This window comes from Ovis aries, chromosome 13, assembly GCF_016772045.2.
Source record: "Ovis aries strain OAR_USU_Benz2616 breed Rambouillet chromosome 13, ARS-UI_Ramb_v3.0, whole genome shotgun sequence".
Lineage (NCBI taxonomy): Eukaryota > Metazoa > Chordata > Mammalia > Artiodactyla > Bovidae > Ovis > Ovis aries.
In genome coordinates, this window is record NC_056066.1 from 6,520,103 (window position 1) to 6,538,906 (window position 18,804).

The 18,804-nt window shown below is 45.3% G+C and overlaps 1 protein-coding gene across 1 annotated transcript in view; it reads left to right on the plus strand.

Moving 5' to 3' along the window:
- SPTLC3 (serine palmitoyltransferase long chain base subunit 3) overlaps nucleotides 1-18,804 on the plus strand; it is a 142,124-nt gene that overhangs the window by 102,454 nt on the left and 20,866 nt on the right. The window contains exon 9 of the mRNA XM_042230421.1: nucleotides 474-600. Within this exon, the coding sequence (XP_042086355.1) occupies nucleotides 474-600 (127 nt within the window). The remainder of the gene's footprint in view (nucleotides 1-473; nucleotides 601-18,804) is intronic.

The window sequence follows — 18,804 nt, forward strand, 5'->3', positions numbered from 1 at the left end:
ATGTACTATGCTCAAGGACAAAAATAAAAAGACACATTTTAGATCCTTTAGAATGTGTAGAGGGTACATATTCTTTGTACCCTCCTGAATGCTAAACCACTGCTTGCATGACCTGGATACCCAAACAAATGTCTAGGAGGCTGTTTTTCCTTTACACATCTGGTTTTGAGTTTCCCTGGTGGCACAGATGTGAAGAATCTGCCTGTAATGCAGGAGACCCAGGTTCGATCCCTGGGTCGGGAAGATGCCTTACAAACCTCAACTCCAAATCTGGAGCTCCTAGTTTTGTATACCTTCTATGTTGTTGAGGGAGAGGCTGAGAAGAATGGGTAGAAAAAACAAATAGCTTAGTCCTGCGCCTGGAAAATTAGACCGCATTCAAGAATCAAATGTCTTCTGCTGTAATGGATGGAGATGGGTCCACCAACACAGATTTATTTGCCTTCTGTTTGGATTTCCCTCCTTCGTTAAAGGACCTTGTGGATTATTTACGGACTCACTCCCATAGCGCTGCTTATGCCACATCCATGAGCCCCCCGGTAGCAGAGCAAATCATCAGAGTAATGAAACTCATCATGGGACTAGATGGGACCACAAAAGGTAAGAGGGTCTGCAGCAAGCCCATCTCCCATTAATTCCTTTCCTGGACCCCTCTCTGTCTCCCTTCTGCCCCATCAACCTCTCCCCTTCTCAAATACACTGCTTTGTCTTAATGTACCCAATTTGTAAATTAAGCCATGTGCACGTTAATAGTACATAAAGTGTAATAGTGCAGAGTGCATAAATGTTCTGGAACTGCCATTAGCACACAGAAAGGGTGAGCAGGGCAATGCTTTCTTAAAGCAACAAACACTTTCTAACTCACCTCTTCATATGATCAGCAAATCTGGAGGATTTTGTTTAATTAGTCATGTTAAAATGAAGCCTGCCTTGGTGTGTGTTTGCCTGTGCTTTCTGGGGATGGTCATTTGTTTCCCTGAGAATGAACTAGTCAATTTAATATTATTTTTTTAATCCCACGCCCATCTATTCATTCATTAATTCGTTAATTCATTTCTTCATACATTTCCTCAATCATTACTCACCAGGGTTTGGGGAGAAGGAATTCACCACTTCCCATTCAAGTATACAGAGAAAACACTCACAACAATAGTTGATCAGCCATTTCTCTGTCTCCACGGCCAAGACGTGCTACTTCATTTGACTCAAATGAGCTTACTCTTTTTTTCTTTTTTTTTGAAATATGCTTTCATCAAGGGCTCTTAGACTTCACTTTCTATCTTTAAGATATAGTTTATAGAGCTTCTACTGTATACCACAATAGGGGACAGTGATGACTAGGGGAGATCTTGCGGTCAAGCAATCTAGTGAGTGTGTTTATAGAAGCAGCAAATTATTCTGGCCCTAGAACTGCCCCTGGGCTATACCATCCATGTGCCCTGCCCCACCTCCGAGCTGATGTGAAACCCTACAATGCTTAGTGCGATGTTCTGAGCGAGCCTACTATTTCAGTAAAAGTATGAAGAGATCCATCTTTGTTTAATATTATTAAAGCAACAAAATACTTGATTCACATACACTTTGTACCCAGAAACCTACCATGTAAAATGGACTAGAACAGGGATGACATGGATAACGTAGTGTCTTTGAAAAAGTGTTACTCGCTCAGTTGTGTCTGACTCTTTGCAACCCCATGGACTGTAGCCCACCAAGCTCCTCTGTCCATGGGATTCTCCAGGCAAGAATACTGGCATGGGCAGCCATTCCCTTCTCCAGGGGATCTCCCAGGCCCAGAGATCAAACCAAGTCTCCTGCAATGCAGGCAGGTTCATTACCATCTGAGTCTCCAGAGAGGCCCTTACCTACCTCCAAACTGATGGTCCCTGATGCCCTTCCGCTGAGCCCTGGTGCTCCCCGGGTCGCTAGGTTGAAAAGAAATGATAGACTTTTCTTTTTCAGTAAAGAAAAAATGGATTTGAGGGTGACTTTGTTCCTCCATGTAAAATGTAATGATTGACTAACTTCTACGGTCATTTCCAGCCTTGCCTTTGGGGTTTTTATGATTCTGTGTCTTATTGAATAGTCAATGTGAAAAGGAAATGTGATTCCAGTCTATCCATGGTGCAGTGCTTAAGGGCGTAAACTGAAAGCAGCTGCCTGGACTTGGTTCCTGGGATACTGCTTAACTCCCTCTGTGGCCTTAGGCAAGTGTCTTCATTGATCTGTTCAACTCTAAGTTACTTCTCTGCTTCAGCTCCTCCAGTTGCAAAATAAGGGAAACGCTATTGATGAGCTAAGGTTTTTGTGAGAATTAGGTAAAATAAGACATAAAAGATTTCATTATGACTGAAACAATTCTATCTATGATAAACATTATATAATTGCTTGCTAGATTACTTGCTATTATTCCTGAAGTGTTCGAGAAGTATTTGGGCTACCTCAGGGATGCTGTAGGAAGGATTCTTATGATGGAAGTGAAGTAAAACTAGATTTCCTTCAAGGTCCTGGGTTAGTCAGGATAAGGCAACTTATGCCAGTATAACAGATAAGCCTGGAAAATCACAGTGACTTCACCAAACCAAGGTTTATCTCTTGCTCATAGGTCTAATATCAAATATAACACAAATTGGACAACTCTCTGTCCACTTCCCCTCATGGGAAGTGACTCAGGCTTCTGCTGGCTTGAGGCTTGGCTGTCTCAACACATGGCCTCCACAGTCACCATGGTAACAAGAAAGAGCATCAGCCTAGAAGTAATGCTTATCATCTCCTTACCATCCATCAGCCAAAACTAGTCACATGACCCACTTGAATCTGGGGAGGTGGTGGTAGTAAATTAATGGGCATGAATATGGACATGAATAAACAGATATTATTCAATCTTTTAAAACTGAAACTCAAAATAGACCTGTCTCCATTCCCACATGAGCTACCAGGTTATGTGAAAAAATTAGTTTGGAACCACTGGTTTCTTGCAAAGTCGTCTTAATGATATTCTTGACTGCATGGATTTCTTAATGAAAAAAGTTATTTGAGACTTAAGCTAAAATGCAAGTTAAAGAATTGTACTGTGATGACCAGAATTATCCATTGATCTTATTTTAAAGACAAATAACTAGAAAAAGTTTACTCTGAAAATTAGCCTATGTCTTCATAAAGATCATTGACTTTTTAAACCCTGTAGATTATATGTTTTATGTTTTCTTTTTTTAATTAATTAATTTATTTTATTTGAAGGCTACTTTACAATATTGTAATGCCTGTAGGGTATATGTTATCATCATCCATTGATTTACACATTCCCAACTCGACAATCTTTTCCTTTCTGCCTCTGCACAGCTTTGCCACTTTATCACAAACAGAACTCACTCTGTTTGATCAAAAAGATCGGCAGAAAAGTTATATTCAAAGATATGATCGTAAGCCCTTTGATAGCCACCTGTCATCAGTTTTTCTCCCTCCAAGGAGGGAGATATTTCCTTTAGTTTTCTCTCTTAGCCTCTTAATTAAAGAATTGCTTGGTCATTATTTTTAACTTCCCAGTTAAAGTGTCTCTCTTCAGTCTTACTGCCATTTTCAGAGGGAACAGAAAGAAAAAAATTAGAGAAAAAGCTGTGTGTACAGTCTGTGTCCTCAGAATCTAGATAGGGGAAGCAGGGAGAAAGATTGAACAGTTTCTTTTCAAAGAAATGAACAAAAGAAAGCAATAGAAAAGAAAATTGATAGAATCATCAGCCAAGTTGCAGATGGTTCAGCCTGACATGGCTTTTGAAGAATTCAAAGGTACCCAGTGAATGATCACCCTGGCCTCATTGACAACAGTGCCTGCTTTAAATAAGATAAACAAGACTGGTTGGGAACATTGCATTAACTCACCCCTTTCTGCAGAGATAGACCAACTCCCAGGGTAAAGTTGCCCAAAGCTCAAAGGACTGCACTACATCAACCCCGAGCTGCCTTACAGGTTCTGAGAAAGTGCCCTGCTCTGAGCCTTCATCTTCAGCCTTCTCCCCTCCTGCTCTGATAGGAGCCTTTCAAGGCTTTGTTTTCGGGTTGAGTTTGGGGAGCGGTTGGCCAGATCCGTTCCTTGATGAATGTCCTCACTTTAATCTGCAAGGCAAAGCCATACGCTTCAAAGAAAGGCAGGCTGCAGGAATAAGGTCAGTGTTCCTTTGAAGCCAAGGTTCAAAGATGAAATAGCAGTCCCAGTGAAATGACAATGTTTATGCACAAACAGCCACCTTGACTGCAGCCAGGCTCCTCGCGGAGCTAATACACACAAGCTGAGGGTCTGCAAGCCGCCCAATCCTTTCCTCAGCACCGAGGCCCTTTCCATCGTCTGGCCTATCGCCCTGTACAGCACAATGAACCCAAAGTGGAGATTTGGTTTCTCCATCCTACCGGACGTTGAGTGGTCCACCAGCCAAACACCAACACTGTGAGCCCCTCAAGGGCAAAAGCTGTGTCTTATATTAATCTGATATTCCTCTGAGTATCCAGCCCACTGCTTGGCTTAATAAACATTCCATGATTCAACTTTCACCTTGCAGGCCCACTCAATTTCAGGTCAGTGTTTATGCTGAACAAAATGGAGGGAATGTTTGTCTCATAGGACTGGGAGCTGGGGGGCAGTCCCACGCCAGCTGTGGCAACCGCAGAAGGGGTCACTTAGCGATGGGGATTGCTCAGAGATGGACACCACTTTGGCAGTGGTCCAGAAAGATGGCAGCTCTGTCGTTTTCTTTATGGCCCAGACAGCCGCAGGAGGGTGAGCCCCAAGCCGCACCAACCTCCCCTGAAGGAAGGATTGTCTACAATTGTCATCTTATTACTTATTTAAATTTTTGATGCATATTTTTCAATTAATCAGTCAACATTCTTTTTGAACCCCTAATTGGGGTTCTCTGCCCCACCCTCCAGCTCTGGGTAATCTTTCACTTTTCAGAGAAAACAGAAGTTGTATCACATGGAGGGTTTAGGGAGTGTGCTTTGCAGCCAAACTGTGCGGGGCCCGGTCCCCGACCCACCACTTGCTCCATGAAATGGCCAGTTGCCTGCCCTCTCTTAGCCTCAGTTGCTTCGTTATAAACTGAGGTTTTGGAAGGATTAAGTGATAGAATACAGAATAGTGAATGCGGCATGATGCTTGATGCGTAGTAAGCACCCGATAAAGGCAAACGATTCCTTTCTCCTCTTCCTTCTCTAGTTTTTCCAACAGTGTTTATGCACCCTGGAATCTCCCCATCTCTCAGGCCTTACACCTGCTCCAGCAGCAAATCCAGCAGCAGTTCGTTTGACGTAAACCCAGATGCGGGTCTTCTCACACGCCCCACCACCCCCTCCATCAGCTCTCACTTGGATCACTGGAGTGATTCCCCACTCCCCACACTTGTTGTCTTGTGACATTCTCCACACAGAAGCAAGATTCCCTTTTTTAAAAAACTCACTCAGACCAGATCACTGCTGCACTCAGAGTTTCCCACTGTTTTCCATCTTAGTATAAAAGTCCAGACTGTGGCTTCAGGCTTCTTCTCCTGATGTGACCTTCCACATTTTCCACCGCTCGCTCCCCTGCTTGGTATGCTCAGAGCAGATGGTGTCCTTACTTTACCTGGAACCCAGAGAACAGCTACTACAGAGGAGGGTCTTTGCGTTTGCTGGTCTTCCTGGAACAGCATGTTCCAGGGACCCGCGTGACCTGCTCCCTCACTTTCCACCCATCTCTGCTCGGAATCAGCCTCCTGAGAGGAGCCACTGGGTCCTGAACTGCACACCCACCGTGTATCCCTCTAATCCTCCTCACCTTGCTTCAGTCATCACAGCACTCATAAGCACCGGGCAAATAATCCACAGATCTGCCTATTTTCTGGTTTCCCTCGCTAGAATGTGAACTCCAGGAGAACAAGCATTTCGTTTTAGTCTTTACACTGAGAACATTGCCTGGCAGTGACAAGTTCTCAACAAATATTTGTTGAATCCTTCTCTCGTTCCCTTTCAGCTCAGTAAATAAAAGACCCTTATCTCCTCCACACCTCTGTGCTTGATTCTCTTCCTTCCCACCTTGTAAACAGCATTGGCCCCTTTTCTCAACTATGAACTTGATCATTTCGTCCCCCGTAAAAGCCTCCCCACACCCCTCCTTTTGTTTCTACAGCCATTGAGTCGCATCCCTTCCATTGCTGCAAATCTTCCTGAAAGAATGGCCCATGTGCCAGCTCCCTTTCTCCTCCCCACGCAGCCATCAGCCTTCATCCTCTGGCCATTTCCCTGGGCTCTGTTCCCTCAGAGGTCACCACCACCCACCTACCCTGCCACTGCTCCCCCAGCCAAACTGGACGGACGTCTCCACCTCATCCTCCCTTCCTGAAAACAGTCTTCCCTTAGTTGTGGAAGACGCTCCTCTTTCTGCTTCTTCTTTCTTTGTCTGGCCTTCCTCTCCTTTACTGCTGGGGCCTCTTCCCCATCTACATTTGCCAGAATTCCAGCCTCTGCACTCTTTATGCTTTCCTCTGCACATGCTTGCCCCTCTGTTCCATTCTGATGTGTAGAAACATGCTTCTCAAACTTAAACTCACATCAGTCACCTGAAAAAGTGATGGAAAAAAGCTCTCCACCTCAGGACACACAGTGGATTGCTCCATTGGCTAACACATTCCTTGTCTCACCAACATGGCTGTTGGAAAAAGGATCTCTGTGATTTCATCAACTTTTCCTGCTGTTACTTCTGTGCTAGGCTGATGGAATTCACCAACTCTGTGAATCACAAAGCCACTTTTGCTATCGTAAAAAAGTGAAAGTGTTAGTCACTCAGTCACGTCTGACTCTTTGCAACCCCATGGACTGTAGCCCAGCAGGCTCTTCTGTCCATGGAATTCTGCAGGCAAGGATACTGGAGTGGGTTGCCATGCCCTCCTCCAGGGGATCTTCCCAAACCTGTGTCTCCTGCATTGTAGGCAGATTCTTTACCATCTGAGCCAACAGGGAACTCCCTTTGCTATCATATACATGGCAATATTTGATTTGTTTATAATTGAGTGGCCGATAAGTTTTCCCTAGAAAGGACAGAGTAGTGGAAATTTACATACAAGTGAAAATAGAGTTCCAATTTCTAGTATATAATATCCAACTTCAGTAGAATACATTTTCATTGTTGCTAATAAAATCTCCTGTGCTTAAACAATAAAGGAAAATAGACGATTCTTCTAAAAATAGAATCTTCTAGTTTTCTTCAAAATCACACTTGTCTTGCCCTTAAATAGGACCTTCTGGGTGGCAGGGTGGGTGGCAAGATAGAATAATGAATTGCGTTCTTCCTTGATGTAAAGCAACTAGCTATACAGGATTTGACAGGATGAAGCACAATAAGCTGTCTTACCTTTGTAATTTAACATGTTTTCTCAGTATAGTATTCTGGGATTATTGCTGCAAAAGAGATGAGAGAAATAGTATTACCAGCTTCCCTCTTCAATCATCTTATAAATCAAACTTAGATATTCCAGATATTTACCTCAATTCTCTACTTTCAATATTTCAATGTGAGACCCAGGCTTTGGTAAACATTAGCAGGAAGGTCAGTAAGAGAGGGATGGGGTAACTGACCCCCCAAATTAGATCTAAGTACCCCTATCATTGTGCTGATATAGGCATTCTTCCTCAAGCGGCGCTTCCTGTGCTCTTTAGAAGATAAAAATTGTGATGAGCCCAAGATCTGAGGAGGAAGTGTTAAATAGACATGCTCCCCGACAGAGGGCCTCCTCACACTGATTTTCTGAGATTCTTCTTATTTCTTGCATGACTTGAGAGGTATTCAAAACATTCTATCTGTGAAGAAGCTGTTACCTCAGCCCTAGGTTTCTGTTTGCATATCCCCATGCTATCTTTGGCAAGATTAAGGAATGAAGATTCAGCTAATGTGATTGCTCTTCTTTTTCCCTCTGCATACTGGCCTCTGGTGCGAGGAGGCTCTCCACTCTTGAACCAGGGAGGTGATGTCTTTTAAACCCACATTTTGATTAGATTATAGCATCACTAGTTTATGGTGACGTTGCCCATTCTCAAACTAAAACTGAGTGTTCTGTCCCTTCCCTGCAAAATCTCTGGTTCTATTCACTGAGAATATCCAAAGAGTTCAAGAGGACTGTGGTTTCTATTCAAAAAGGAACAACAGTGGAAAAGGGAAAAAGGATGGTTCTGGTGGATCATCCACCAGATGATGAAGTCCAGATCATGTTTAAAAACACAGATAAGTCAAAATCAGAGAAAACAATGGTGGTCCTTTCTGCTTTCCAGCAACTTCCACTTTCCTCATTGTTGACCCGTGGACCACCACCCAGACCTTCCTGGCTCCCAAAACCAGACTCAGAAGCCCTTGTGTTTTCTGCTACTCCAGCTCTGTCTCAGAACTTCAGACTGAAACTTGGGGACTGGATGAAATCTGGTCTCAGTACAGCTTGTAATGGTGGGGAGCGGGGGGCAGTGTTGATGCTGGAGGGACCCTTCTAACTTGTGCCACTAACCCTAGACCTTCCATAACTATCCTTTCTAAGTATCGCCCCCTCCCTTGTGGGTAACTATCTACTCCTTCATTCCACACCACTTTCCTCCATAGGGTCCATCACCACTTAGAATTATGTTCTTGCTTCTTTGGTGATGGTCTGCTCCCCCAGGAGAGTACGAGTGCCATGAGGGCAGAGACACTGTCTCAACCTCAAGCGATATATGCTGGCTGGATGAGTGACGCCCCCCATTCAGCGTAAGCTTTGGCCATATCCTATAACTATTCACAAGGCTTTGGTACCACCCTTCTGCATGCTTGTGATGTTTCCTCTGTCTAGAAGACTCTCATCTCTCCCCACACATCCACTATACCCACTCTTCATCTTCTGAACCTTTGTTCAGGCTTCTAAGCCCTGTCTTGATGCCGCAGACAGGAAATAATCCTTTCCTCCTCTGTCTCATGCAATCCTTGCCTTTTATGTTAGTCACACACACCTTAGTCCAGTCCTCCAAGTATGTAGTGATTAGTTAATTATTAGTAATTGTGCCTTAAGCATCAAATGGGCTTCCCTTGTGGCTCAGGTGGTAAAGAATCCACCTGCAATTCAGGAGACACAAGTTCGATCCCTGGGTCAGGAAGATCCCTGGAGAAGGAAATGGCTACCCATGCCAGTATTCTTGCCTGGAGAATCCCATGGACAGAGGAGCCTGGTGGGCTACAGTTCACAGGGTTGCAAAGAGTTGGATGCAGTCGAGTGAGTGAGCACGCATGCAAGCATCAAGGATATGAATGAATGAAAACTGAATGACCAAAGTTAAGGCTAAGCAGAGTCCCTGAATTCTAATCACTCTCTATCAATAATTATAGTATCAGTGCTATAGAGGTTACTTATAGAATTATTTTGGTTCAAATACTGGAGTTATGATCACTTCCTTAGTAGATATATGCATAAGCCAAAATGTACATTTCCTTTTCTATTATTTTGATAAATGAATAGTTTTACATGATTACATATGCTAAGGCTTGTTCTGGACACCATCTAATATAGAGATGAGTAAGCAGGATAATTCAAGTTATTGCTGCCAAATCACAGAAGCAAAAATGGAGTTTTTCCTTTAATTATCCAAGTAGTAGCTGAATCCTTCACTTAAGGTTTCCTATGAAGACACCATCCAAAGCTCAACTGTGCATTTGACTCACACAGTAATCAGCAAAGACTGGCACCAGCTAATCCTCTGTCCGAGCTGAAGTGTATTTCCAAAATACAGGTAAGAGGGTTTTCTTACACATCCAAAATGGCATTTTCCACTGAGTATGCTGAGGGGTCACCTGCCCTCCTCTCCCCTATCTTAATGGTGATTTGCACTTAGGATCCTTTTCAATCAAGAAATTTCGTGTTTTCATGACATTCCCTGGCAACTAGTAATGAGAGATTGAGGAACTAAATTTCCCGCATAAAAATTAGAGTTTCCCTTGTTGCCATTTAGCCAACAGAAAACAAATGGTCATTAGGATTTTGAATCCTTGAAAATTTTTCATGGTATCTTTCCTTACAAGGTCAGTTTTAGTTAAGTTTAACTTGCTGTGGTAATAAAGTCCAACACAGAAACACAATAGACATTTATTTGTTGTTCATATAAAGTCCAAAAGGGATGTTAACCCAGCCTCCTTCCATCTGGTGGCTCCTCCCACTTTGATCTATGGTTTAAAAGGTTGGGGCAAGGAGCGAAGATGATCTGTGTGTGTGACGTTTTCAGGGGCCATGACTGAAAAGGCATGTTTCATTTCTGCCCACATCCTCTTGGTAGAACTGAGTCATGTGACCTTACCTAACCACAAAGGATCCTGGGAAATGAAATTAGCCGTCTGCCTGGGAGAAGGAAACGGGTTCGTTGAATAGCCAGCCAGTCTTTGCCACAGTACTTAACCTCAGTCCAGGACATTCTTTCCCCAGCCTTTCTGATGGATGTATATTGTGGGAAGACATTGTATATTTTAGACAGTTTCCCAATCTTTCTCTATTGACTTAGTAAACAAACTCTTGACCTGGAATGGAATAAAAGTAGCTAAAGAAAAAAGAACAACAAAGTCCAAAAGACTGAAGATGAATCTCTTCCTTTTATAGGGATTCTCAGGGCTTCTAGTCTGGCTTTTACTAGAAACACTTCTGCTTCTTTTTCGCAGAACCTGATCCCAGGCCATGGCAGGTACTGAGATTATGATGGCGCTAAATTCCCCAAAGCTGTGTACTTTTTGGAGGCAGAAAGTGGACCCTGGGCATAACGCTTCCCAGAAGAAACTAAAAAGACATGAAATTGGAACAGCTCTGGAAGTCAAGCCAGAACAGGGGAGAATGTGTATTTTGGAAGTGGTAACACACTCTCAGAAATTCAGGGCATTTGGGGGGAAGGGAGGATGTGATGAGACAGAAAATTATAAACTGCATCTTTATCAGAAAATTATAAATTGCCATTTAAAACATGCAACTTAAAACCATGATTATCTGAATTGGGTGGGTTTATTTTGAGACATCCCAACTCTCTTATTCAGCCACACTTTGGTTATCTGGGGACATGGGCTAAAAGGAGGCAAAGAGGCTAAAAAAAGTATCAAACTTTTCATGTTCATCGTATCAGCACCCAGCAGGTGACGAATCAAGGCAAACCAATCAAGGGAAAACGAAATTCTAAACCCAGGTAGGAAGATAAAACTAGCAATTTTACATAAAGATGGAATGAATATGAAAATATGATTCTATACAACATTGCTTTAAGCATTCCATCTATTTTGGGAAGCATTAAAAACGGTGTGCTTCTGTTTTGTACACGTGGGCGAATTCGGTCCACATAATTCATTCTTTACCATATCTGGGATTTTATTTAAATTTTTTCCAGAGGCTTAAATTTCTATTTTTTTATTTAATTCTTAACAGGGGTTGAATAAAATAGCAAGATCTTTCAAATAACTTCATTCATTTATGAACCTCAATCATTTTTCTTTTCTTTATCCTCTGGAGAGGAAACTTAAAAGAGTGAGACTTAAACTATAATGCATTTGCACTGGAAAATCCAGCCATGCCTCATTTTAAAAATATTTTGTCTGGATTATTTCATTCATCCTGCTCATTTGTGAAATTTTATCGTGAGATTGGCAGGTGAGATACTGACCCCACTCCTAACCCGACATGGACTTGGAGAAAGTGGCCTCCGCGCCTTCCAGCTGTGACCTTGGACCTTTGCTCTGGTCCCTGGAACAGGGCACACATATTTTTACACTTGAGTTTGATAGGTTTGAAAAAAGGGAATACTAACTGGGAAGATTTAGGACTTTGAAGGCGGAGAGAAATCAGTCCACTGCGTGACAGCAATTCACTCTCCAGAGTGGAATTTTCTTGCTTTCCTCCTGTTTACATTTGACATGAGACTCCTTCACGAACTTCTAAGATATTGCTTCTCCACAGGGCAAGCTGTTTGGAGGGCTGCAAACCACGCTTCTCCATCCAAACCATCAAGCTTATCCTGTGGCCGTTCTTGCTAACTTACTCTTCACCCAGAAGCTCCATGAGGAATAAAGAGGGACAACCAGGCAGGACTGTGATCAGGCAGATGAAGCCATGATAATTAGATGCGGAGTTTGTAAATATCTTCTCAGCACCCACCTTGGCAGGGATTTTAGCGAATACAAAATGCACTTCCTCCAAGTCCTTTTCTCCCCTGAAACCCCAACACATTGTTAGTTCTGTCCCTCTGCAGTCCCTCCGTGAGTGCAGAGAAGTCCGCAGAGAATCCCACCTGAAATGGGCCGTCTGGAGCCCCTGGCATCTGAGACCCATGGCCTTGCTCAGGGAAGACCCCTGCCGCTGCTTCCTAAATCTGTTTGGCCCTTGGTTGCCAGCTGGAGACACAGAGAAATGCAGAGAAAGAGGCAGAAGGCGCAGAGGGCTGTGCTTTCTAAATGGTTACAGGCCACTGGCCTTTCAGCAACAGTTAATGCAGAGCAGATGGCAGGTGCTACGCTCGGCTGGCTCTCAACCACGAGGCTGCCTCTGTCCATGATTAATCACCTGTGCTGGGGGGTCAGAAAGTTCTACCTGGCCTGGGGTGGGGGAGCGACCTAAGGTTGGAGTTAGCAAGCGAAGTGACCGTCATTGCCTCTCGGCCCTATGGCTGCTCGCATGTTTTCAGGACCACTGCGGGGTGGGGAGGGCATCCAATAAACAGAATTAGCCAGCCCGTGGAACCAACCCTACCTAGGAGGGGAAGTTTGTCTGGTTGTGCAGAAATGGCTCAAAAACTGGTCCATAATGTTCTGTCCCTTCATTTACTTCCCCTCGAGTTAGCCAAGGGTAGGATTTTATGGCAGATCAGTAAATTCTGCACTTGCTTTGAGGCCTTAAAGGGTTTCCCCAGCACGACTGTAAAGAGAATCTGTTTGTCTTTTCCCTGGCACTGGGGCAAAAGGATAGTGTAGCCACTTCCTTCCTCCCATCCTACAAACAAGATATCCTTTTACAGCACGAGTCCTGCAGAAGTTTCCTCTTCACTTTTGTTTCCTCTGTGTGGATGGGGAGACGGGGGCGTTGTGATGTAACACACATGGAATTCTCTGTCGGTTCAGTCCAACCAGAGAAGAACGTGATTCCAGCTGTAGGATCTTTGAGGGTGAAGGGGAGTTGCTGCTACACATTGATCTTTGTTTTCCCTGTCACAGGTCGTTTTCAACTGAACACCAAAAATCACCAACACACTGGGGGCCGTACCCTAGCCCCACTCTTGTCTGGAGAAGTTGGGGAGAAAACCATTTACCCCACCAGCCACAGCTGGGGAGGATTAGGCAGGTGGATTTGTGGCTGTGCTCTGGGCGAGAGAGAATGTGTTAGTTCTCTGTTTCTGCATAATAGATGACCACGAATTTCAGGGCTTCCTGTTTTTATCTTTTGGCCATGCCACACAGCATGTGAGATCTTATTTCCCCAACCAGGGATTGAAGCTTTGCCCCCCTGCCCTGGGAGCACAGAGCCTTAACCACTGGACTGCCAGAGAAGTCTCAAACTTCAGGGGTTTCAAACAACACCCATTTATAATCTCACAGTCTCCTGGGGTCGGGAGACTGGGCAGTCTCTGGCAAGGCAGAAATCAGGGTGTCAGCAGCTTTCTTTGGAGCTCACCCTTCTCTTCCAAGCTCACATGGGTGTAGCAGAACCCAGTTCCTGAGGGTCGCCAGACTGAGATCCTGGTTTGTCTGTCAGCTGGGAACTCACCTCAACTGCTGGAGACTTGAATTTCTTACCATATGATGCCCTCCATTTTCAAAGTCAGCAGTGGAGAATGTCCCTGTTAAGACCCCTCCCTCCCTGCCTCTTTGAGTCTCTTTCTTCAGGGAGAGCCCAGGCCTTTCTCAGAGCTAACCTGATTAGGTCTTAAGTATTGGTTAATGCCTCTAAAATTCATTTTGCCTTTGTAAAATAGGACTTTATGTAAAGATTTCCAGTAGTTATAAGCTTCATCTTGAATACTCAGAATGAATGTTAGTCTAGTGAATACTTAGTTCTTGGAGATAAGAACATATAAAAAGGCATGTCCTAGGCACCAAAACAAAAAAGAAGCAAACAAAAACCAGGTTATAGGAACCACCAGAACGGCTGTAGATAGCGCAGGTCACTTCTGTTGGCCACAGCTTCAGAGAGCAAATCCAAGCAAGTCAGTTCAGTGCTCAGTGATGACTGAAAATGAACCGTTTTTAAATCTTTTTGAACCATAGAATTTTTTTCAGATGAAATGTACATGGGAGCCCATTTTATAAAGTCATTGTATAACTTTACAGCACTCTTAAAGGACCAGTTGGGTACCAGACGCTCTCCAAAGTGCTTAAAATAAAATCCTTGTAACAGTACGAAAGGGACATGCTTATTATTGTTATTGTCATTGTCATTATTCACATTTTACTGGTGAAGAACCTTAGTTGCAGAAAGATGAGATGCCTTGCTGGAGGTTAGCAGAGTGGAGTTTGAACCCAGGAAAATCAGGCTCCCAGTCTTCAACTCTGTTGGTGTGGAAGCAAGTTGGAGGTGGGGGGTCTATTCCCCCAGCTGCTGAGCCTCCGCCTCACCTTTTCCCCGCACCCTCTAGGCTTCCTCAGTATAACCTGCCCAGCAAACACTCTGAGAACCGGAGCGTCTGAATACCGTACACACTGCCTCTAAGGGGCTGCCGAGCAGCTTCTTTCACGTGCACTGTCTCGTGGGGCCCTTTCAAGGAACTCCAAGAAGCCGATTCCTCAGCCACAATCTCTCCTCTGCGGCAGCCATGGCTGCAGCCACGCTCTCACCCGTTTCTGCTGCCACCCTGGCCTCCTCCTGTGCCTGGCCACCTCCAGCCTTTCCTTTATGCTACTCCATGCGCCGCATGCTGCAACCTCCTCTCCCGAAACCCCCTAGAACCTGGCATCTCCTGTTCGCGCTGCTGCCTGGACCCTCTAGTGCCCACCAGCTCCTGGGCTGGCAACTCTAGCCCTCTGGGTCTTATTCCACTGATCCTTCTCCTGGCGGTGAACCAAATGTTCTAGGCAAGTGAGCTACCGACCCCCCTCTGGTGCACAACGTGTGTTCTTGCCACCTCCGGGGTCTTTGTTGCAAACTCGCAGAGCATTTCTTCCACAGGGCATTCAACTTTCTACCGTTTAGGATTGTTAGATTAATTTTCCTCATCTATGAGCTCCTTGAAAACAGTAGACACATTCGTCTTTCAATCCTGCCACACAGCAGCCCCCGTGCTGAATAGCACTAAGTCTCCCCAAAGTCCCAGGAGACAGATCGTCACCATCCCCACTTAACAGAGCAGTAAATTAATGCTCAGACACGAGTGGCTTGCTCATCTTCATGGCAAAGAGAAAAGGGTGGATGGAAGCTGACATACGGATCTGTAGATGGAGCAGAAAAATGCAAAAATACTCGGAGACAAAATTGCTCTCCAGAGTCTTCAATTAGAATCATCCTTCTTATCTTCATAGAATCAGCAGCCGCCATAATTCATGACTACAAGGGCTGGTTTTGAACTAGGGTACACACCACAGTCACCCAGGGGAGGGCTTTCAAGAGGGTCCACACCAGTCCTGCAGGAGCAGAATCTCTGCAGATGGGGACTTAGCATGCTGCTGCTGCTGCTGCTGCTAAGTCACTTCAGTCGTGTCCGACTCTGTGAGACCCCATAGGCGGCAGCCCACCAGGCTCCCCCGTCCCTGGGATTCTCTAGGCAAGAATACTGGAGAGGGTTGCCATTTCCTTCTCCAATGCATGAAAGTGAAAAGTGAAAGTAAAGTCACTCAGTCATGTCCGACCCTTAGCGACCCCATGGACGGCAGCCCACCAGGCTCCTCCGCCCATGGGATTTTCCAGGCAAGAGTTCTGGAGTGGGGTGCCATTGCCTTCTCCTGGACTTACCCATGAGTATCCTAGAAAACAAAAAATTCCCTGAAGACTCTGGTGTGTTCCCCTGATTAAGAATCACCAATTCACAAGGTTCCCAGAAGACTCCAGCCTTCCAAATTACCCTCATTCCCCATCATTAGTAACTAAGGAACTGCTCTCTATTTAAATGCAAATTAAAATTAAATCATATCACGTATTCTGTAAGGATTCAAGAAGCCCTGCTATGCACTGCGACAGGCCTGCTGACTCTGTCTCTATTTGTCTTACCGCCCTTCTCCTGTCTATTATCTGATATCTGCCCAGTCTACTGGTAGACTATGCGCACATGCTAAATTGCTGCAGTCATGTCTAACTCTGTGACCCTGTGGACTATAGCCCTCCAGGCTCCTCTGTCTGTGGGATTCTCCAGGCAAGAACACTGGAGTGGGTTGCCACGCCCTCCTCCAGAATGTCTTCCTGACCCAGGGATCAAACCTGTGTCTTTTGTGTCTCCTGCGTTGGCAGGTGGGTCCTTCCCCACTAGCAACACCTCAGAGGCACTAACTGGTAGATTATTTCTTGCCTAACTGGTAGATTATTATACAGCCCTAGAATTCTTTTATCTTCTCCTCCATATTAGCAGCTGGCCTTTCTCCGGTACACAGTGAAGGCTCTTCAGTTGTGAAATGTATGAACCCATGAAGCATGGGACTCACACCTCATCGGGAATAACTTTCACAGCTTCTTCAAAGAGCAGACTCTGATAAACTCGATGGCACCCCCAATGTCCAGGCCCACTGGGTAACGCAAAAGCCACCTCCCAGCCTCAGTCTCCTTGTCTGTGAAGGGGACCCCAAAGCACAGTGCCTGGCTCATAGTAGCTGCACAAGGGATGTTCATCCTTACCTCTCTTTGTGGATTAAGCCCCTGACGGTGTCTTTGAGCCGCAAGTGGCGAGGTAGAGGCATGGAAATGAAACCATCTAGCCTGCCCAGTCCCACTCCTGCGTGCATTAATGGGGGCATGGAGAGGCCTGGGCAGTCCTTGGCACATGTGCATGTGAGCATAAAACACGCCGTAACCTTGGAATCTGGACATCAAAAGGGAGCGCTTCAGCGCCTGATAAAAACGTGTGTTCCTTTCCGCAAACCACTCCAAACCCTGTTTTCGCCATCCCACTGGGAAGCTTGTCACTGCTAATGTGATTCTTATGACTCTTGCTGCTCTGTAGCCTCTTGATCTTTCCTGAGATCTCCCTGCCCCAGAGTGTGTTGGAAACAAAATGTCCTGTCTGGTGTCCAGAGCTTAAAATAACAGACATTGGGTTCCTGCTGCCACGTTGAAATTTTACTCCAAGGTCTCTCCCCAGCACCCCCGCCCCCGCCCCTCCCTGTGCCTGGAGGAGAAGCCTAGTGTGAGCATCAGACAAATAAATGGAAGGAAGGGGAGGCCGTGGACAGTTGGGGTGGGCGCGGAGGGGCAGGGGAGACCTTCTGAGACCACTGCGGGCACCCTGGAGGATCAATTTGGTTGTTAAGAAAGATCAACTTCTTAAATTGTGCGACAGGCTTTAAGGGAAGATTCTACCCATCTCTAAAGGAAAGAACCACCTTTTCCCAGCACAGCTGCCAAGAAGCAGGTTTGAGGTCTCCCAGTCTGTATTCTGCACTGGTGAGAGGAGCGCCATGTGTGTCTCTGTATGTGCCCTTTGCAACCTGGGGCATAATAAAATGAGTCTCCCCGACGGCATCTGGGTCTATGCACATTTCCTCTGTTAGACAGCGAGCTCGAAAAGTCTACAGAAAATGGAGAGTGTCATTGGTATTGGCTGGCAAACGAGCTGGAGCCTTACAGAGGGAAATGCCTTTCTCTTTCTTGCCAGCCGATGGTTCAACAGAGAAGAAATTTTCCTTCTTTAGCTTCTGACAGGTCATTCTGAGCATGTCCTCTGTCCACAGTGCCTCCTGGCCCTCTGAAGATGGAGTTGTCCCAAGCATATTTTTGGAAACTCCACTGGTGATTGTTTTTATTAGGGGACTGCATGGCTTTGTAGTGGGACGCTTAGGGTTTTATTTGTTTTCCTTCCCCGGCCCCAGCTGTTTTTGTTTTAACAGCATTGGAGAGAAGGTTAAACCCAGTCCATCCCTCAAGTCGGCAGAGCTAGAAACCCGAGTGGGCCGAATGGCACCCTACAGGTCATCTGTCCGATTGTGTCCATCCATGACCTTATCCAGCCTCACGGGAGGGGCGAGGTTGACAGTGGGTTGATCTCCAGTCAAGTGAGCATTTTGGAGCTGATAACTGTCCAGGAGCAAGTCACCCCCCAAATGTACCACTGGAGACCCCAGGCGTTCAATAACTGCTGGGATGTCATCTTGCCAAACAAGAAGCAAGGACAAATGCCCATCTTTTTACTTTCCCATGTCCCACCAAGGAGCATGACTCAGCCAAGACACGGCCAAACACAGCCACCCATGGCCTTGGGGCTGAACTGGTAATGGCCATTGTTTCTGAGACACTGAGTTTCCTTGGCTGCACCTGGTGAAAGCCAAAACTCACGCTTGGTCTCATTCCCAGAGATGCCGATTTCATTGGTCTGGGGTACAGTCTGGGCATAGGGACTCTTTAGATGCTCCAAGGTGCCACTGAGGCTGCTGAGAACTGCTGCTAATGGAAAAATGTAACTAACCTTGTAAATATCTGTTTCCCAGACACAGTACTAAGCATGTTCCTGCACTAACCCCTTTATTGCTCCAAGTCTTCCTGTGAAATAAGGTAAAACTGAGGTTTTCCAGGTAAAACTGAGGTTTTAAAGCCTTAAGTTGTCCACGTGGAGTTTGGAGTTTCCTAGTCCATTTAACTCCAGAGCTTATTCCTTTTCCAGAGAACCAAGAATACAGCA